The following is a 23073-nucleotide window of genomic DNA, read 5'->3' on the forward strand; positions in this document are numbered from 1 at the left end:
ATTCAATCATCGACAAAACCAAGACATGAAGTTCCACTTGAATTGCACAACAATGAAAATTGTTTAGCAATGGGGATTTTTGTCCAGGAATGTTTGTGGGATGTGGAATGCGCTATGCTGCAATGAATACTTTGAATTTTATTGTGAGCCTAAGCTTAGTATACCACTCTCAGACATGGCAACTTCCATCCTTGAGCAGCTGATAAAAAAGGGCACCAATATCTGTCTATATCCCCATAGCCATTAATGAAAGTAATGAAGGCAGGTTAGTAGGCCATTTTATCATGCAAGGCATTGGGCTGCTCAATATCACTGAGGATCTACATAATGCCAAGTTTCTCCATTCCATTACAGGAGGATTTGATATTGCAGGTAAATTAAAAGAAGCTGGAAAAGGCTAGCTGGTAAAATGAATCTTGTACCACGTATGAGGGGAAAAAAAGCAGCAACAGGAAGCCTTATGACTGCCAGCGCTTTTGAAATAGCAGGCAGCAGCTATGTGATCATTGCATTGTATCTTTCATCAGGTAGTATGTGCAATTTTACACAAGTCATAGATGTCTTACTTGTTTCAAATTTGCATGAGCATTAAGTTACTGCAACTTATTTTCCTTGAAGAATAGAAAAATTGTCTTAGCAAGGGAGGGTTCTGAAATTAGCTTTTGAACTGTATGCCCTACAGTTGGATATCTGAAAGTATATAATGTGGATAGAATCGTGGATTCTGCCTTTATTGCAGCTTGTCTTTTCTGGTTGATTTCAGAAAATTACCTTACACTGAATTTCAAGCTTCAGAAAAAGATTTGACTATAGCTATTGACTATGTCTGAATGCGTTCCAACTTTTGAAGCAACTGATTACATTTTCATAGTTTGAAAGAGGTTTCAGAGTTTGCCTAAACTGAAATATGCAACAGCTATGCAAAGGAAACAGTCGGCAAATGGCAAATGTCAAATAGAGGGGTGGTTAACAGACAGAAAGCATAAATGGGGCACCTTCAAGTTGGCAGGCCGTGACTAGTGAAGTGCCACAAGGATCAGTGCTCGGGTCTCAGCTATTTTCAATCTATACAAATAACTTAGATGAAGAGACAGAGAATAATGTATCTAAATTTGTTGACGATACAAAACCAGGTGGAAATATAAGCTGTGAGGTCACGGGGAGGCTTCAAAGACATAGAGACAGGTTAGTGAGCGGGCAACAGATGGCAGATGGAGTGCAATATGGGGAAGTGTGAGGCCATTCACTTTGATTACAAGAATTGCAATTAAAAATATGGTGCTAGAGAAATTAATGGGGTTAGAGGCTGAAAAACCCCCAGGGCCTGATGATCTACACCCCAGAGTACTAAAGGGAGTGGCGCTGGAAATATTGAATGCATTGGTGGTCATCTTCCAAAATTCTATCGACTCTGGAGCAGTTCCTACAGATTGGAGGGTGGCAAATGTAACCCCACTATTTAAAAAAAGAGGGAGAGAAAGAACAGAGAATTACAGACCAGTTAGTCTAACATCAGTGAGATAAAAGCAAAATACTGCGGATGCTGCAAATCTGAAACAAAAATAAAAATAGCTGGAAAAACTCAGCAGGTCTGACAGCATCTGCGGAGAGAAATACAGTTAACGTTTCGAGTCCGTATGACTCTTCATCATGATGAAGAGTCATACGGACTCGAAACGTTAACTGTATTTCTCTCCGCAGATGCTGTCAGACCTGCTGAGTTTTTCCAGCTATTTTTGTTTCACCCTTACATCAGTAGTGGGGAAAATGCTAGAGTCTATTTTAAAAGGCGTGGTAACAGAACACTTGAAAAGCATTAACGGGATGAGACAAAGTCCGCATGGGTTTATGAAAGGAAAGTCTTAACTCATCTTCTGGAGTTTTTCGAGAATGTAACTAACAGAATAGATAAGGGAGAACCAGTGCATATGGTGTATTTGGATTTCAAGAAGGTTTTTGATAAGGCTCCACATAAGAGGCTAGTGGGCAAAATTAAAGCACATGGGTTTGGAGGTAATATACTGGTATGGATTGAGAATTGGTTGGCAGACCGGAAACCGAGAGTGGGAATAAGTGGGTCTTTTTCCGGATGGCAGGCGGTGACTAGTGGTTCACCACAGTGATCAGTGCTTGGGCCCCAGCTATTTACAATATATACAAATGACTTGGATGAGGGAACCAAATGCAATATTTCCCAGTTTGCTGATGAGACAAAACTGGGCGGGGTTATTAGTTGTGAGGAGGATGCAAGGAGGCTTCAGTGCAATTTCGACAAGTGTGTGTGGGCAAACACCTGACAGATGCAGTATAACGAGGATAAATGTGAAGTTATATGCTTCGGTGTGAAAAACAGAAAGGCAGAGTATTACTTAAATGGTGATATCTTGGGAAATGTGGGTGTACGAAGGGACCTGGGGGTCCTTGTATACCAGTCAATGAAAGTAAACAGGCAGGTGAAGCAATTATGAAGGAAAATGGTATGTTGGCCTTCATTGCAAGAGGATTTGAGTTCAGAAGTAGGGATACCTTACTGCCGTTATACAAGGCCTTGGTGAGATCACACCTGGAGTATTGCGTGCAGTTTTGGTCTCCCTGCCATAGAGGGAGTGCAGCGAAGGTTCACTCGGCTGATACCAGGGATGGCAGGACTGTCATATGAGGAGAGATTGGTTTGATTGGGCCTGTATCCACTAGAGTTTAAGAGAATGAGAGGGGATCTGATTGAAACATATAAAATTCTAACAGGGCTAGACAGACGAGATGCATGGAGGATGTTTCCCCTGGTTCGGGAGTCTAGAACCAGGGGCCGCAGCCTTAGGATACGGGCCAGGCCATTTAGGACTGAGATGAGAAATTTCTTCACTCAGAGGGTGGTCAACCTGTGGAATTCTCTACCACAGAAGGTTGTGGAGGCCAGGTCACTGAGTATATTCAAGAAAGGAATTGATCATTTTTTGGACATTAGGGGCATCAAGGGATATGGAGAGAAAGCGGGAATATGGCGTTGAGATAGAGGATCAGCCATGATCATATTGAATGGCAGAGCAGGCTTGAAGGGCCAAATGGCCTACTCCTGCTCCTAGTTTCTTTGTTTCTATGTAATCGGAAAGCAGAATATTTTTAAAAGGCATGAAACCTGGAAATGTTGATGCTCAGAGAACCTTGAGTGTACTCGTGCAAGGAACGCACAGTTAGCATGAAAGTACCGCAAGCAATTAGGAAAACAAATGGCATGTTGGTGTTTATTGCAAAAAGTTTGAAGTATGAGAATAAGGAATTATTGCTACAAATGATTTTGGTGAGACCACACCCAGAATAGTGTGTGCAGTTTTGGTCTCCATACTCTAAGGAAGGATAAACTTGTATTGGAGGCAGTACAGCGAAGGTTTGCTAGATTGATCCCTGGGATGAGGGGGTTGCCCTATGAGAGACGAGTAAATTGGGCCTAAATTCTCGAGTTAAGAAGAATGAGAGGTCATCTTGTTGAAACATACAAAATTCTGAAAGGGCTTGACAGACTAGACACAGAAGTTGTTGAGTAATCGAAAACAGCCTCAGGATAAGGGACCGATCATTTAGGACTGAGATGAGATATTTCTTCACTCAAAGGGTTGTGAATCTTTGGAATTCTCTACCCCAGAGCGTCGTGGATACTCCATCGTTGATTACATTTAAGGCTAGGATAGACAGATTTTTGGATATGAGGAGCCAGTGGGAAAGCAGTTGAAGCCCAAGATCAGCTGTGATCATATTGAATAGCGAAGCAGGCTCATCAGCCTGGTCTACGCCTGCTCTGATCTCTTGTTTACTTGCGTTATTAAGAGTTGCCATTCCCGACATGATTCTTAACATTGACAAGTTGGGGAAGGTAGCACCAGTCTCGTGTTTCACATTAGTTATCATGCAGTGCTGCGCTGATTAATGAAAAATAACAGACTGCTTTAAAAAGTGGCAAAAGTAGCATTATCTTTAGTAAAATATTTCTTCATTATGCTGTTTTGTATAGTAACTGTTTTATATGATAAGCAACTTAAGTGGCTCCTTAAGACAGTTTACATTTTTATAGCTCCTCTAATAAAAAAGATCTGAAATGCTTAGAATAGGAGAATCATTTAGACCAAATGCAGTCCAGATGATGGCAATCAATGACCTAACTATATTTTCAGGAAGCTCATGGGTGCTGCCATAAGGAATGGCCCGATTCAGAGCCCCGTAGTTCAAAAGTTCATATATATTGCTGATGCTTTCACAATTGATTGTTGTGATGAGCTTATTGAGAGATTGAATTTGTTATTTCACGTTTTATAGAAACTAGAAGGTGTGATCTTAGTGAACACCACTTTTGTTGTACAGGCTGTGCTGATAATGTTGTGAAGTTGCAGGCTTATGGAGATCCATCACTGACAATATGCAGTTCTAAAAGTAACTTCTTTCCAGAAGTTTGATCTTTAAAAGATGCAAATTTATTTGAAAGCAAATCATAACAATGTACAGCTCCCACCCCCAACCCATTTCTTCTGCAGACAACTCTTTGAAGAGCTAAGAATTGTTAGTTGTTTTGAGATACACTTTGAAAATGAAATTACCTTTAGCTCTTAAGAAATTTTGTTCAAGTCAAGATGTTGTATGCATAATGTTTTTATTTATAATGTACTTTAACAGTAAATAAGTCCCTTTTTAAATTGTAGTTAACCAATTTTTTGTATAACCCAGTATAAATAAAAATAGTGGACACATGGCCCAGATATTTTTCCCCAAATATTGCTTCATTGTTTTAGGAGTAAACATGGGATCAGCAAAGCCTTCAGAAACCTCGGATAAACAAACTACCAAATGACCTAATCGAATAATTTGTCATGCTGTATTACTGTGAGGAATGAATATTCAAATCTGGCCCATTCTGTACTCTTGAATCAAAATCCCAAGAAAATATAACATTTCATGATACATGGTGCTTTGTGGAGAGATTCCCTTGGCCACTAGTTTTTTTTCCTAGCAACCAGAGGGTACTGTCGCACTGCACATTTTGCTTTGCTTTGATCCTGAAACCATAATGGAGCAGTTCAAAATATATGCTAAAACTGTTCATAACATAATGTAAGGCTTTGTAGGACAGCACAAGACCAAAGAAGAACTCTCTAAAAGTTGCTCAAACTCCTTCGAAATTGTAACAGGCCACGGTATATATTTTTAAAAATCCTCTTTGGATCTGTGATAGAAGTCTCCTCAGTCTTCCAAAGGTATAATTAAATTTGAGCAGTTGACGCAGTTCCAAGGCAGGATGAATCTACAAAACCCTTTAAAATGTGGTACTAATTGGCAGTTTCACTAAGGTTGCAGACAGGGTGTGGGGAACAATGTAGAATTTATATCATCGTAAGATAGTGCACTTCTGAGGTTTGGATGCTGCTAAAGAGACAAATTATTTCCATAGCATCTATTTTTCTGTGTTCCTGACAAGTCATTAAGTGACTAGAATATGTAGTGGTGTGCCCAAACAAAAATTGATTAAGCTGATCGCTTTGGTGAAGTGACAACAATGCATTTTTATAGCATTGTTAAAGTACAAATTGTTCCATGATCATACTGAGTTAACTGAAAAGAAAAATTGGCTAGCCCAGGGAATGTGGAGTTGCTACTATCCAAAGGTTAGGAGTGCTTTATTATGCATCTGGTCAATGTTTTCTCTGACTTTGGTGAATGCTCACTGCTAACACGAAGTATCAAAAAGAGAAAGTATGCCATTCTTCAACTAGCTTTAGGTGCACATTTGCTGGATAAATTTAAAAATCCCTATTTCGAAAATAAATGAGGAAAAAGATTCATTCAAGCATTTCAATCTAAAAAGTACTTCATTATAGCAGTAAAGCTCTTAAATTATCCCAGGATTTTTGACTCTGCCACTCTGCCTAGAAATCCATTTCATTTATGGATTGTTTGAAGGAAATATTTCTGACGTTACTGACATTCAAATTTCCCTTTCCCCAATTTGAACTTTCTTAATTTAGGCTTTGAGTCCTGTCATCACCGCTTAATTTGAAGTCGTAAAGAGTAACCTTTCTTAAACCACCTGAGATTCCCGTCAGTTGCCTTATTTCTGAAAGACCAAGTTTCTCCAGTCATTTCTCGTGCAAGATTCAGTAGCCTGATGCTAGAGGTTAATTTTGTGACTTTTTATGCACAGCCTCCAAGTTTGAATGTGCCTAGGTGCTCTGAACACTCCATAGAGTTGAAGTTTGACTTGCTCCAACTTAGACTATTTTTCAAATATAGGTCAGCATTCTGTTTGCTTTGATTGCTGTTCTGCAGTGATTAAACATGCTTAGCGACAAGTTGATTAATACTCTCTTCCTATGTGTCTGTTTCATTCTTTGCTATTCCACCCATACATGGAGCAGAAATGTTATTTTTTTTGTTCAGTCATATTCGCATTTATCTGTATAGTTGTACCCATCACTGTTTTACCCAGTTTCATCAGCCACTTGCTTCTTCAAGGCTACTGACACCAAACTTGAAAGAGAGCTGTACACAATGTTTTGCATGACTGCAATAAGCATTGTCACTTTATATTAAATATTTTGTGCACATAAGATATGTCATTATGGTTTTAAACTGATCACTGCTTAAGAGGATAGTGCCATAATTTGTCTAAAATGCAGCTAACACCATTTTATAGCCATTTCAATAAATATAGCGAAGAGGTCGTGATTCTCATGCACCCAGGCTGAATCTTGATAGTGAGGAGCACGTTTTGGAAAATCAAGGCTGCCATATTGTGACCCTTTTTTGATCTCTCCTCTCAAGATTCTTCATTTGGAGGTGCAGGTTTGCTCAAAAGTCCTTTTGTGTCGTCGACTATTCTAAGAAGGCAAGGGTTTTATTGAGGCAGGGACGCTGTACTAAGTTTCCCTGTAGCTCAGCGGGTAAGATGATTGCGTGGATCACAAAAATCCACAAGTTTGATTCCTAATCTGATTTAATCTCAGTGGTGGGGATGCACAACTGGCTGATCAAGATGGGAAGGAATCCACTAGGGTTGTTGCCGCATCAATCCCTGCTGGAATTCAGTGTGTGTGTGTGTGTGTGTGTGTGTGTGTGTGTTGAGAATTGGGCTCACCTGTGATGGACCTATGATCAAACAACTCATTGTCAATTGTTGTTCAGGCTCACTATATCTTTGCCATTTGAGAATATGAATACATGTGGAAAAGTAAACAAACATTGACTGTCAGTTTTGAAAGAAGAGGATAAGAAATTATCATAGGGTGGAGGAAGCTAATTAAAATTACTTCAGAATGATTTACTTCTATAACTCTTCTGCGATTCTTTTTGAAAGATCTACGATACTGAATTTCAATCAGATAACTGGACTGATTGCCAAATATTTCTATTTTTATCTGGTTGGGTCCATTAGCAGTTTTCCCTTTAAGGTTAGGTTTCCAAAGTAGCATTAATTTCTTGATAACTAAAATTTGCTAAGGTATGTACCACATTTTTTCCCCTATTTTTAGTTCTCTTCATACCCAGTCAGTCAGTTCTTACTAAGATAAAAGCAAAATACTGTGGATGCTGGAAATCTGAAACAAAAACAAAAATTGCTGGAAAAACTCAGCAGGCCTGATAGTATCTGTGGAGGGGAAGACGGATGATGAAGACTCATACAGACTCGAAACGTTAACTCTGTCTTCCTCTCCACAGATGCTGTCAGACCTGCTGAGTTTTTCCAGCAATTTTTGTTTGTCAGTTCTTACATTTGATAAACCTAAGGGAAGTTTATATACCTGCACTTTTAAATTTAATTCTCTGCCCACATGTAACACAAGGTAATAAAGAGAGGACCTAATTGTGATATGTGGAATACCACATGGTATAAATGCATTATATTGTTTTCAGAATCAGGCCAGTAAGGCAAGAGGATGCAAGTTTGAATTTGTAACTTGGGGAGAAATAATCTTAAAGGCAATAAATGATTAGAATAATATACCAATTATTATCAAGTAAAGTTATAAAATCCAACAGAAGTTCAAACTGTGGCCCAGTGTTGGGCTAGGTGAGTTTCAGTAAAGTTAGATCAGTTTTTATGGAATCAATAGCCTTATCCCTGACTTTTTCTCATGTCCTTATACACTGGAGCTTCTGTTCATCTTTTCAATTCAAGCTTTTCCAGCTTTAGAATTCATTAATTTCCAATATAGTATTACATACATAACTGGGTGATCAGATACATGCTGCTACACTGAGCTAATTACAAAGTTAACTGTCTTCTGTTTGTGCTGCAATGGAAGATGAGGCATCAGCCATCAGATTCTACATCATTGTTGGGTTCACAAGTGTGCAAATGGAGTTCCATGGTGAGAAGGGTGAGCTCTAAGCTCTGCACAAAGCCCTGTGCTAAGTTGGTGCTGGATGCTTTCATGCTTCTTAATTGTGACTGCAAGCTTTCTGGCAGGTTGGCTAGTCCACCAAGCATTTTGTTATGCATACCCATTAGCCTCCTGCAGGCTGTGCCTTTGAAGTTCTCTGCAGCAACGCTTGCGTGCGACCTTGCCCCCCTGCAAGCTGTGATATAATTGTCCCCAGCCCCGGCTGAGAGCCATTAGGGCCTGTCATCATGAACAGGTCCCATTTCTAAGCTATTGTGTAAAATACACCAATATCAGTATCAGAACTGGTGGCTGAGTGTGAGATTGATTGATGGTGTTTCTTCTTCATCACTGTCTTTTGCAGTCCCATCTCTTGCCCTTAACTAGTGCCTTGCCAGTTTGTAGTCTTTGGGTATCTGAAAGGAGAAAAGCACAGGCTAGGATTGTGGTAAGGGGAGGTAAAAAACAAGAGATGCATGCTTACACCATTAGTAGCTTGTAAGTCAGAAAGATAATGAGAAAATGGGATGTTAGGAGGAGGATTAGGTTTAAGGATACCATCTTCAATGGTTTCAGCTCCACCATTGACAACGACCTCAGGCACGGCTGCTCCACTGATGGCGACCACCATCTCCTCGATCGGTGTAAGGAAGTGAAGTGATGCCTGCCCTCCAATGGTTCAGTGCTGCTGCCTCTGGATATGCGCCACCTTGTCTTGCAAGAGAAGGAAGTGTGTCATAAGTGTGGTGTAATGTGTTTGTGTGATGTGGCTGTCATGAATAACTGTCGGTACGTGTGAGATGTGGATGTAAGGCTTGCAGCAGTGCTAATTGATGGTGAGCTCAAGCTATAAATGTTAGATATGAGCCGTGATTGAACTTGATGCGGAACTGCATCCAGGTCCTTGGGGTTAGACTCCTGGCATTGATCACCATGGCTATCTGGTTCAATTGCCTTAGTTAATTTTGTCTGGAGGGTATCTTGGCCCTCTTTTGATAGATAGCATCTCCCCTCTCCAACTTCTACACCAAGGCCTCCAGTGCAGCTGGAAAATCTTGGAGCCTGCACTCTCCCATGTTGTGCGCTTTATTTTTTTGCAAGTCAGAATCAGTTGGAAAATTGACTCCCAGAACCTGCTCCAGCCACAATACACTCCTCAACCAATCCGGTTAAGAGGTGAAGGATGGTTTTCTGTAGTGCAGGCTCACTATAACTCATGCTAGCCTCTTACGATTTTGTCCCCCCCACTCAGACTTGCAGCCTCTTACCCACAGCTCAAAATACACAAGGGCAATGGCAAATTTGTACTCAAGGACTCTAAATTGGCCTATGAAAAGTCAAAGACGGGATAAAAAATTCAAAATAGTGAGAGAAGTCATCCCCATAAATATTAGTTTGCATTATGGCAAGCTGAGCTGAAACAAATGTTGCATGCATAGCATTACCGAAACGAACATGCATCTCACAGTAAATTACAGCATGCTGCAATTAGTATCTCGATGGAGTGCTTTTTGATTTGACCGAAACCTGCAAAGCCCACCAGCACAAAGGAAACTTCAAAAATCCTTTTGGCTTCATCTTCTGAAACAAGTTTACCATCACTATGAAGATGAAGAAGTCGCCTGTTTCTAATGAAAGCGCCATAAATGCATGGAAGCTGGACTAGATTGGGATGCAATGAACCAGTGATGGGAGGTTGCAGATATACAGGATGTTGTGTCGTGCACCATGTACCGACTCGAAGAGTGCCCAAAGAGCAGTCTACTCTGACCCTTCCATCTCTGGTACAACCAACATGAAGAAATATTTGGCAACACGACAAGGCAGTTCATGATTCATGGAAAAATCAAACCATTTAAAAAAGCCTATATTCCAGGGGGTTGTGAAAATGACTGCACAAGCGTATGGGAAGATGGTCAAAATGTTTGACATATCTTGCCATCTGGCATACCATGAGCTCCAATTTACCCACTTTCCTTCTCTTGTACATCTCGAGAAAAGACATGTCATAGATCTTGAAAACATGTTTAAGTTATCTGTTTATTTAGCATGTGCATAGTCTCAGAGCCAAGCAATAGCCTTGCCAGTGGAGTTCTTCAGGCCCATCTTTAAGTTTAGTCCGTGGATACTCCTTGACAATATGAGTCATTGTTTGGACTGTACCATAGCTGCAGCCTAGGTGGTCTTGGCAACCCCACTGATGTTGGATGACTACACAGAGACCTTGGCCAGTCCAGAAATGGTTTAAAAAGGCCCACTGTCGCTGTAGGAGATCAAAGCCAGTTGAAGGCACCATATCTAGCAGTGATTGGCCAGCTTTGTCATATCGTTGTTTAATGCATCTTGCAGCTCAGGGAAAGTCTGAGCCTGTATGCCACAGCAGATGGACAGGCCATTGGTGCACAAGTTGAACAGAGCTGGGGCTAAGACAGACCCTTAGGGTAGTCCATGTCTATTTCCTCCGGGTGCTAGTCATGTCACCCATATGCACCCTGAACTTTCTGTCCTGGAGTAGTAGTTCAATAGCATCAAAAAAACACGGAGGGAGAACTCTTGATATTTTGATGAATAAGTCAATGTGGCAGATTGTATCGTATGCTGCATTAAGGTCAAGGAATATTGCCCCTGTTTTGAGATTCCTTTGAAAGCCATTTTCAATAAAAGTGATTAATGCAAGGACTTGATCACATGTGCTTCTTTCTTGTCAAAGAAATACTTGTTCCGCACTTGGGATGTTGTTCGCTTCCGGCTTGAACCACTATAGGATTAGGTGCTCTGCTACCTTAAAGCATACTGATAGCTGGGATATTGGTTGGTAGTTTGATGGCAATTTTGGGACTTTGCCTGGTTTTGGGAGGCTGGTGACTTTAGACATGTGCCAGGATTTTGGCAGTCTTCCCTCGCATATGACCCTTGTAAAGAATTGGGCCATCCAGGAGCAGGCCTGTAGGCCAAAATGTTTGAGGAGCTCAGGGAGGATGTTGTCATAACCAGCAGCATTGCTCAGCTTGATGGTTTGCAGTACTTTGTCCAACTCCAGGGTGGTGAAGAGTTCAGATCTGGAATTGTGCTACCTATGGAAGGATTTCCACTTGCTCCAGATTTGCCTCTTCATTCATTTTTCCAGCGTTGTCCTTGCTATGTGAAGGAGATGGCTCAGTACCTGATTGGCATTTACAAATGGACAGCTTGGTGTTAATGTTTCTGGGCTGCTCCAAGGTGGTGTAGGACTCTCCATTTCTGACTTGAGCAGGTGAAGTCTAGGTTCTTTGTTGTCTCTTCTGGCCCGGCAAGCACAGTCCAGGGATTTAATCAGATAGTCTGCCACGTCTGGATCACTGGAGGACACTCTTGCCTGAGTAGGAGGAAGATTGCTTCCAAGCAAAGGTGTATGAACAGGGCGGTATCCCCTTAGAATGGTTCTGGTGGCTGCTTTTTAGATGGCTCTGCAGAAGTGACACTTTACCGGCTCTTTGGATGTATTTTGGGATGGTATTGTTATAACACTTTGTTCCAATATCTTACTGTATTCCTCGCAATTCGCTTTTTATGGGTTCCACCACTGAAACGTATTGGAAACATATATGAGAACCCAACATAAGCGTGTACCTTCACTGAGTTGGCTGAGGTTATTTGTCAGGGCTGCAACACTTGGGTGCAATCTGCACACTATATCGCATTCTGATGGATGGCAGCACTGACAGGAGTAGCAAGGAGAAAGAATTAGTGTATAAATGATGGTATCCCACATACGAGTTTCTTTTTGAATCCAGGGCATTGGGAGTGCAAAAGCAAATGGAACCCTGGACTGCATCAACTCGATGTTCATGGACAAGAGCATCCCAGAATGGAAGAAGAACCTGATAGGCTTTGGTGTGGATGGGGCTAGCATCAACTTTGGCTGGAGAGATGGGGCCTTCACAAAGCTGGCTGCTGAGGTGCTGTGGCTAATCGGAGCCCACTGTGTGGCGCATCGATTAGAACTTGCTGCCAAAGACACATGCAGAGAAACCTACTTCACCAGAGAGATTGATGGCTTCTTAACCACATCATTTTACAGAAAGACACTCAAGTGTCTTCTGGAACTCTGAAATGGCTGACTTGCTAGAGGAAACCATCCTCAGACCAACATAGGTAGAGGGTACTCATTGGATTGATCACAGGTGGCAAGTACTGGTGACATTGGAAAGGAACCATCCCACTGTAGCCCATTTAAAAGACATAGTAAGTGAGCAGCGGGCTGAGGTCAAGAAAGATGATGTTTCCAAAGCAAAAGTAATGGTAAAGAAGCTCACTTGCTGCAAGTTCCTTCTCTATATGGCACTGTATATGGATGTTTTGGAGGAGCTAGCTCACCCCTCTTCTTCCAGAGAGACCATATATGTCTACCTGAGGTAGTTGACAGTGTTATCATGGCCCAAGATGTCTTCGTAACATGATAGGAATGTGATGGTCCCATGCTGTGACCTATCAGAGAAGAGTGCTGCGAGGGCATCTACAGAGGTATTGAATTGAAAGGGATTGCAGAAGGTGGAGCTGACTTGTGCCAGCCTTGCAGAAACCAGATTGAGCCATTGGTTCACTCCCTCCGAGAGCGATTTGATTCATTGTCAACCAGCAAGACCCTTGGAACTGTGACAAACCTTGATCTGAAAATGAGGTCACAAGCACTGAAAGACAATGGAGATGCCAGTGTGAAAATACTGCTGGAACACTAAAGATATCCTTGTGGATGCAAGGTTGATAAACCTATGATCGAGTGGGGCCGACTAAAGAAGATAGTCCAAAGATGCTAGAGTGCAATGCCGTAGCATGCTTTGTGGAGTAGGCTCTTCAAAGAGAGGTAAGAAGAAGTCTCTAAACTTTTTCCATCTATTTGTAATGCAGGTAATACCATTGGCCACAACCAAAGTTGAAAGGGCCTTCTCCCTCAAGAACAGAATCAAGAGTGGTGAGTGATTGACAACTTCAGGATTTCCCCAGAGGGCCCTCAAAGGATAACATCAGTAGAGGATCAGCAGTAGCCAGGTGGTACAAAGGTAAATAAATGAGAAGACCACATATTCAGCCATGCAGTAAGCATTGGCAATCATCAGCTACCTTGTCTGAAGAAGCATCATCCCCTCAGGTTGCACACCCTGCAAACAAGCATAAAGAAGAGGAAACAGAACATGATTTTGAAGAAGACATGGAAGTTGAGGAGCAAGAAATGTCATGACATTGAGAAAAGGATCGAAAAACACAAGAATGTCAGCAAACCATGTTTCTTTTTTTAGCATTGTAATATAAAGGTCTGGTACATACAAGGTTAATGTAGGACTGAGTACAGTACCACCAACACAGTAATGTAAGAAAGCATATGATCCAGGCCTAGGGTCAGTGTGGTGTTAAACAGAAACCTGTTAAGATATAGACGTGGAGATAGCTCCTTGCCTGTACCCTTTACTGTATATATGTATATAGTTACAAGTAGTTAATAAAGACTTGCTGTTAACATACAGAAGATTATGAATACTTCCTCAAACAGACATGTTCTGTAACCAATACCATTGCCACAGACACCATGTCATATTTAAACTTGCATAGGTTGAAATCAGGCAAGCAGGGTGTGGGATATCTTATTACTAAACTGTGATGGATCTGATTGCTGAATTGTTTAAACTTTGAGATCTAGAAAGATATTGATTGATTGTTACTATTACATTAGTGTGTAATTATACCAGTGCACATAAGTCTTTCTCTCTAGTAGCTTAAAATTTGCACAATTTTCTGTTTGGTATTTGTGCTATCTTATCTATCTAAAGAAGGAAAACCTAAAAAAAAATCAACACAAATACAGAATGTAATGTAAACCAAAACACAGCCCCTGAAAATCAAGCTAGGCAATCATTTTTCTCAAAAGGAGCCCTCTAAGAAAGAAAAAATATTTTGAACCCTACATTCATCGGCACGTTTAGTGCTGGGTACATGCTACAATCATTTAGATTTGTAGACAGCACAAAGTACGCATGCTACCTGCATTGGAAGCAACAAATACATAGTTATTCAGCATTGCAATCCCCACACCTGTTTTCAGATGCTGTCTAATTTGTGTCCCTTGACTTTATTTGGATAAGCACTCTTGCTGCCTGGGTTTTCCATTTTTGAATTTGAGTTGGACCGCCACGGTTCCTGGTGAGCTGCAGCCTGACAAGGAATTAATTTGTATTGAGAATCTAATGAGTTAGTGGGAATAATCATACAAGGACTCCGAGTGGGTTGGAGTTAATGAACTGAATGACCTTTTTTCACTCCAGACTTCATTCTTATGCATGCTACTGAATTAAAGGGAGGAATACACTGAAAGCCGTTGAAGCTAAGTTGAATTATGATCAACTGTCTATTCATTGTAAAATTGGATTTAAGTCCAAATTATATTTATTATCTCCTAGTATATAACACGCTGTATATCATTTTACTATTAAAAACTGGAATGTTTCAAAGCATATATGCTCATTTAAATTGCCCCTCAAATAAGCAGATGCTATCCTTACTCCCTTCACTGCCCATTTCCCATGCATATAAAAAGGAAGAAGTGCATATCTGTGCAGTATATTGCTTTGGAATGGAATATTTTGTATTGTACATGAGTAATGAGCTAGAGACTTTATTAAAATATATATATAAGAGGGGAGGATTCTGCCCTCACGATCACATCTGTGCACATCCTTGAACATAGACTTAAAATCTGAGTGACACATTGCTTGATTGGACTGAAATGTAGCTGGATTTTGTAAGTGACTTCGTCTCATGCAAAGGCCCTTTTACAAATGAGTGTGCTTAGAATAATTATTTTCACCTCAGTGTTTTGTTCTTTTAACTACAATTAAACAATTGATACAAAGTCTGTACATTGACGGAGCACCTAATTTTATAGGTACAGCTGCTTGAGCCTTCAGGATAACTTCATATGAGTAAATAAGTATACAAATAATTCAGTATCGTTCTTGCAGTTTAAGAACTGACTTATCCAATAATTTTAACTAAATAACAGTAAAATGGAAACTTAGCATTGAGAAAATGAATCTCTCAATTTGAATTAGGAGTAATTTCATTTAGTGGATGAAACTGAATACATTTAGAAATTATAGTTAAATACCTGTAGAGAGGATAAGTGGGATCAGCATTTTTTAGTTTAGATTACATTAGTTTTGATGAACACAAGTTTTTTTTGAGCTGACTTAAATTATATTTTTAGTTTTTTTCTATCAGTTAAACAAAGCTAAGCTTTGTGGCAGCAAAAACAAAAATACCTGGAAAAACTCAGCAGGCCTGACAGCACCTGCGGAGAGGAACACAGTTAACGTTTCGAGTCCGTATGACTCTTCACCAGAACTGGTGAAGAGTCATACGGACTCGAAGCGTTAACTGTGTTCCTCTCCGCAGATGCTGTCAGAACTGCTGAGTTTTTCCAGGTATTTTTGTTTTTGTTTCGGATTTCCAGCATCCGCAGTTTTTTGCTTTTAAGCTTTGTGGCAGACTTGCACTACCGTTGAGCCTAGTTATCTCTGAAAATAAAATCTTGCTGAAATATTGTGTTCACGAAGATGTCTAATAGTTTATACATAATCTTATTATTCAATCAATAACTCAGTTGTTATGCATTAGGTCTTTGACACATCTCATCCTTTTAATGAGAAACATTTCCTGGTCAACTAGCCATGTTGGAGAATAGAAAATTAAATATAGCATTAAACTTTTAAATTGAGTCTTCAAAAAAAATCTCTGAATTCTATGACAATAGGCTTGATTCTAATCAATCTTTAGATTACAGCGGCACTTATGATGTAACTATATTATGACAATTCAACTTTTTATATTTCCAAAGCTGCTTTTTAATTAACAAGACATTCTCACATGAAATTTTTCAGTTTGTTTCCTGAAGACTTTATCAAATGTACTTCCACCAAATGAGATTCTTGCATAAACTTCGGAAAAAGTTCAAAATAGCCAATGGGATTTATGGAGAGTAATTTTTGGGAAAAAAAAGTTAAATAAACTGATCTGAAAATATAATGCAAATATTAATTAGATAAAATGTCTGTTTCCCAACTCCACCCTCTTTCCCCCCCACCCCCGCCCCACACACTTTGCAAAACCCAAAAACTAAAACTGTTATACAAAAGGCCATGTGTGAACAATCATAGAATGGTTACAACATAGAAGGAGGCCATTCAGCCAGTCATGTCTGTTCAGGTTCTCTGCTAGAGCAACTCTGCTAGCCCCACTCCCCCCTTCCTTTCTGAATGGGATGAAATGTCTGTAAATGTATATCTGTAGTATACTGTCACTTGAGAAAACACAGAAATACTAATCAAAAAATTACTCCATTTGTTTGGACCATTGCCCATAACAATGCAAAGATCCCATTGATTTTTAACTTTGAATATATTCAGGACCACTTGCTGTAGTTGGGGTGAATTTAATTTATCCTTGACATGCTTAGAGAAGGCTACGCAAAGCAGCAATGGAAATTTGGCGCATAAATGAAGGTCAAAGACTGATGTACCAGGGAGCAGAAAAATTATACTTAAGTGGATTGAACTCTGCATTGTTGAAACCAATTGAGCTTTTATAACTATTCAATACCATTCTACCATTAATCCTCTTTCAGTGCATTATTGCATGTTGCCTTGGATCATCAATCTTGTACAGATTTATATTTTTTTTAAGTGTGGCCAATATTTCAATTACATTGTCAGAGAATAGATATCCTTTTATTAAATTGCCTTGCCCCTTTTGTAGTACAGTCAATGATGTTTCTACATTGAAATCTAAAAGTAGTAGACTAACCTTCCAGCTAACTCAGAGAATGTTTTGCATAATTGTTCCATGGTTGTATCCCATTCTCTGCATTTGCTTCATATATTAGACTTTTATAGAACGATAGGTTTATAAGTAATACATAGGTATTATGAAAGTTTGTCCATAAATGACAACATTTCAATATATCAGGGTTTCAGAGCTGTCACTGTATCAGGAGCTGGCTGAGTTTTACTGACTGACAAATTGTTGAAACTGAGAAAGCAGCAAGTTGTTAACCTGAAACTGACTGTGTACTAACAGTGTACACACTCAAATAGTTTGCGATCCTGAAACGGTTTCCTGAATTGTAGTTGAATTTCAACTTACTGCGTTCTCTGCTTCTTCAGGTTGTGAACCTGACCTGAATCGAGCTGCCTACCTTGAGAAAAAAAGACCCTGCTCCTGAGACGCATTCCTGTAGCTGAACTGAAATGAACGCTTTTAAGAAGTATATTTAAGAGATTCACTCAGTGCGCAGACAGAGATTAAGTGCATTATGACTCTGACAACGATTGCCATTGATTTGTGAAGCACATTCCGCTGCTCCTTCTGGGCTAAACGATGAAAGATTAGCACTTGGATTTTCATTATGTGAAAGCAGTAATGTCATAATGGGAGTGTTATTCCATTCAGTTACATGGTAAGTGAATTGGAACATTGAAAATGTTTCAGGATAAATGGAGAATACCACAACTATTGGCGTGAAACATTATACAATGAGTGCAATTAAGGAAAACAAAGTCAAAAGTGTGCTCTATTTGATCCACAAACTAAGTATTTTGTATCGCAGGCAGCTCTGGAATATGCTATTTTTACAGTGACATTTTTTGAGAAGTGTTTTGAGTTGAAATTTTAAAGTGCATACTCAATTTCCCTAGTTGCAAACTGGCATGTGTTGTTAATGGTATGTTGTTAATGTTCTTAATACTACTTGTGCCATAGCATCTGAATGTCTTGAGCTTTACTCATTGCAAATCATGTTCAAGATTACGAGAAGTGAGATCCACAGTACCAAACAAAGAAAATTTGGTACATAGGAATAATTAAGGCATTTGTAGACAATTTGTATTATGTTGATGGTTGGGGTTTAATCCATGCATAAGGGCCATCCTTTCTTGTTTTTGATTGGTATTTACATTCTGTATTATTCAGCTGTTAGCATGTGATTGGAATCACATTTGAGTGATTCCAACAATTTTCAAGTAACTGGTTTATGATAATATTGAAATATGTGTTTTGGTATTAATATAATTGAAGAGTGTCCCGAAAATTCTTTAGTTCCAGGAAAGTAAAGCATCTCATCTCCAGTTCCTCCAATTTACCCATGCATACTTCTGAATATTATTGGTCGTACTTGTTATGATGTGGCAGATGATTTGTGCCAGGCGGACCAAATCCACCAGGGAAACTTGGCCTTGCGATCACAACGGTTTTGCAATTTGTATTTATTACAGATTTGTGCATTGAATTTAGAAGTAATGAGTCCACTATCACCTTTAGTGGTTTTTAAAAATTAAACTAAAATGCTTATTAACAAAAGAAAAGAATTTAAACACACTCAAGATTACAGTTACTTAATACTTTAACAAGTCCCAAGATTCCAAATTATCTTGACTCCCAGCTACACACCCCCTTTAAGGCAACAGTCCAAAATAGATTTTAAATTTAAATAAGCAATCCAGCAAGGTTACCACACTACCCGCTTGACGATGGAATTCCGAAGACTTTTAACACAACTTTAGTTCCTGGACACAGCAGACTTCTGCAAAAGTGTTTATAGACTTTTCCCCAAGACTGTTTTACATGGTGTACCTTTCAAGCTGTTATACGGCCACACCCCACATAGCCTTTCATCCCTCTTTATATATGTTTCTCTTTCTCTAACATGGAAAATCCCATTGTTCTACATGTCTTCAGAAATTTACTTTCCCCATAATATAAAAATCTTTCATGTCAATATAACCTTTTTCCTTTTGGGAAAAATAAACGTAAAAACCTTGCCCTATTTATCTTGCTAATTGTAAACATCCTACCATCTCCCCACTTATCTTAAAATGCAAATTTCATTCAAACCTTATCTACTGATTCTTAGACTCTAGTTTACTCATTAGCATTTCAAATACCCTTTTTAAGCCTGACTCTTATAATTTCAACCTTGCAATCTGTCTGACTCTAATTCAATTAAATCAGTCACAGACAGAACTATCCACGCTCAGCCATTAACCTCCCTTACAACTTCCCACAATACTATTATGAAAAATATGATAGCTTTGTAACATACTCTTACCATTGCAAAACTAAGAGATACCAAATGTAACTCAAAGACATTAAAGCTACCTAAAACATTACATATGTAACTTTAAAAAAACACAGTAGCTCTACCTTAATTAAAACAAGCCATTTTCCTCTGAGCCCCATCCATGTAGCAAATGCTGTGTTTTCAATTCATTTGTTTTACAGCTGTTGTTTGTGTATTGGACCTGATCCTGTTAAGCAGCTACAGACAATCCATGATGACCAAGATGTTGTGTGGCTTGGTTAGTAGAATTCTCGTTCGGGGTCAGAAAGGTATTCATCCACCCCCCCACCCCACCCCGCCCCGGTCCCGTCCTGTCCCCAACCCAATTTAAACACACAATTTAGATTCCTGTTGTGATGCTTTACTGCAGGTGTATGCATTATTGCAAAAATGCATTATTGATGGGACAATTCTTCACATGAGATGGTAAACCAATGACAGGTAATTCAGTTTTTCCAGGTAATTCTGTTTTTGTTTTGGATTTCCAGCATCCGCAGTAGCTTTTATCTTTTTGTTTTTATCGATGCTGCCAGACCTGCTGAGTTTTTCCAGGTAATTCTGTTTTTGTGTTGTAAACCAATGACTTGCCTAGCTCTTCCAGTGGTTTATTTGCATACTGAAGAGCCATGGAAGTACTGCCAGTGGAATGGCCAACATTCTTCCCTGAATCACTGCCACCAGAAACAAGTAGACATGTTGTACTTCTCATTATTGTTTGCAAGATCTTTCTATTCGCAACATGATTTCTGCCTTTATCAACATAAGTAACAATACTTCAAAAGTAAACCAATGCTTTGAGATGTTTGAAAGATTACTGTGGTAATAAATAAATGTGAATCTTTTTCCCTCGCCCATGGTTCAAATATCTCTCCAAGCCTAAAAAGAAAGACTTGCATTCATATAGTATTTCATCTTTCACAACCACAGGATGTCCCAAAGCGCTAAGTCCTTCATGCCAGTGGGTTCCCTTGCTTCAAGCTGACAACAGTGATGCTATTGGGCTGAGTGAATACACTTTAAATATCTGCGAATGAGCCATGTGCACCTAAATCAAAAGTACTCCACACACATTGTTCTGTTGCTGATCGAAATTAGAATAATTGTATAAATAGATTGTTGTCTAAGTAGCTGCTAAATAGTAAAAATATTCTACTTACTATTTATGCCTTAATCACTGCCACTTGTAACTTTATTTTTTTGGGTTATGAAGTAATTTGTTTAATATTATGCAAATGTTAAAAATACCCTGTATAATTCAGTTGAATCCTGGTAAGTTTTCCAAGACTGGTTGGTTATGCTTGGATCAGGGTTTCTACAAACTGGATTAAAACAACCAATGCACAGAATTTATTGTTCCACGTTCCAGGAAAACATTCAAAGATATTCTTATATATATAAATATATATATATATATAAAAAAATATATATATATATTAGTTTTTATGTTAAGCATTAAATCATTTGAGAAACTGGTTTTATGCTTGGATCAGGAATTTGTACTCATGTGATATATACGGAGATCAAAAAATATATTCACTGGGGAATTATTGGTTGCAGAATGTTGAAATTTTATACTTCAGTCAGGTATGTGTTGTCGAGTCTGTTCTCATTTGCTCAAACTGTAGGAAAAGGATAGAATTTGAGACTAATTTTAACAGTTCAACCGTCTTAGACCTGCACCACGCTTCAGTTGGGATTGATTGACAGTAAACTATTGATCCAATGTTTTCTCCTGTTACTGAGAATGATCTAGGATATGCAAAGACTCTGATCGTCGTACTGTACGTGCTAAGGTGACTTCAATAGTCCAGGCACCAGAATAATTTTGTTCAATAGTCATTCTGTACATATTTGTGTCTTGTTTAATCTTATTCAAGAAATTTACTGCATTTCAAGCGATTAATCTGTAGTTTAATTTTACAGGTTCACCAGACACCTCAGAAGGAAAGACAAGTCAAGTCACCAAAAGCCAAGAGGCGAAAAATCTCTAGATAACGTTCAATGTCTTCATCACTGATATAAAGTTATAGGGTTGAACTGTGTGTATATAGAGTCTTAATTATCCACGATGCTACAAGGTGCTATTGAACTGTGGTACAGTGTTTCTTCAATAATGAGCAAAAATTATATGCTGGATAGCTCATCAGAAACCTTGTGAGATCATGGTTACAGTTTATCTACTGCTTGCCTAAGAAGTGACATTTTCTACAGTACTAAAAGATCAAGAATATCAAAAACTGAACAGTCCAAATGTTTCTGATGATTTTTCATTGTGTATATAAATATGCAAAATTTCATGGTAATATCAAATTGTAAATACTGTATAAAGTTGTCATGTACAAGCATACTTAATGCACAGTTTATCTTTTCTTGTACAAAATAGTGTACAAAATTCTTTGGTTTCTATTGAGTACACATACAACAGACTACCAGTGTAAAGAGGATAAATAAAAATGCCGCTTAAAGCTTTTATATGCAAGATGCTGTTTTTGTATTTAACAGCAGATGAGGCATGGTTATGTGATAACTTAATTATGGCAGACACTTCACACCGCCAATGTTCATTTCTATTCTGTTTAGAACTCTGTCTTTTGTGCAATGGCATGGAGGTCGTCTACAGTCCCACATGCAAACTCCATGTAAAATGAAGTCTTTCTTTTTCCCTTCGCTTTTTTTCCCCATTCTGAATTGATGTGTTCTGTTTTAATGGTATTGTTGTCTGTGTTTTCTTATCAGTCAGCTTTTCTGCTGTTTTATGTCAAAACAGATGTTTTATTCATCAAAGGTGTGTGCTTTTATATTTAATTTTGCCTTCCTTTGCTTTACTCCTAAACTGTCTTGTAATGACAAACTTTGCTCTTTGTTTTGACATTTATCTAATTGTTTTGTATTTTCTCACATGTATACTTTACATTAGTAGAATATGTAAAGTATTTTGTGCACTTGATTTTAATTGGTTGATGGCATTTATGTGGGTGATAGGAGTAGTTTGTTCCAGTCCATGCAAATTCTCTTTAGGGTTTTATGGTTTCATGTAAAGGACACTAATTGTAAATATTGTGAGCATTACAGGTCATGCAGTGTTGTAACATTTTTAATAATGTTGCACCTACTTTACAATTAAAAACTGGTCACTCATACTTGAATTTCTGCTTGTGGAGCCATTCTTTACCAACATTTCATGGTAAAATAGGAATCCTAATGCAGTACGCCAGGCCTATTTTTAAACCTCTTTAAATTGAGTTAAAAATTTACGATTTACGACTAATATAGTTACTTGTATTTTGTAATTGGAGGTGGTCATCACGTTTCCTACAGTACATAACATGGCAGAGTGAACAAATGTAGAAGAACAGACATGTACATTAATTTGCTTGTTTGAACCTCGTAGAAAAGAACAATGAAAGGCAATATCCAACTATTATTGGATTTTTAACTTAATTGTTTTCCTTCATGGTACCGAGTTGGTAAAGGACATTGACTAATTTGTCAAAGCTTCTATGAAGCTGTCATGGAACTCGAGTACAGATTGTAGCAACACAGTGATGGATGGGACTGGATGATTCA

The 23073-nt window shown here is 38.8% G+C and overlaps 1 protein-coding gene across 5 annotated transcripts in view; it reads left to right on the forward strand.

Annotated features, from left to right (window-relative positions):
• Positions 1 to 22652, forward strand: part of mbd5 (methyl-CpG binding domain protein 5) — a 246082-nt gene extending 223430 nt beyond the window's left edge. For 3 of the 5 annotated variants that reach the window (XM_078552521.1, XM_078552522.1, XM_078552523.1), the window contains one exon: positions 21430 to 22652. In XM_078552521.1, coding sequence (XP_078408647.1) covers positions 21430 to 21501 — 72 coding nt within the window. In that variant the 3' untranslated portion in view covers positions 21502 to 22652. Of the gene's footprint in view, positions 1 to 17554; positions 17848 to 21429 lie in introns of all 5 variants that reach the window. The other 2 variants (XR_013578004.1, XR_013578005.1) reach the window with 1 other exon arrangement.
• Positions 22653 to 23073: the final 421 nt, after the last annotated feature.

This window comes from Cetorhinus maximus, chromosome 11, assembly GCF_964194155.1.
Source record: "Cetorhinus maximus chromosome 11, sCetMax3.hap1.1, whole genome shotgun sequence".
In the NCBI taxonomy this organism is placed as follows: domain Eukaryota; kingdom Metazoa; phylum Chordata; class Chondrichthyes; order Lamniformes; family Cetorhinidae; genus Cetorhinus; species Cetorhinus maximus.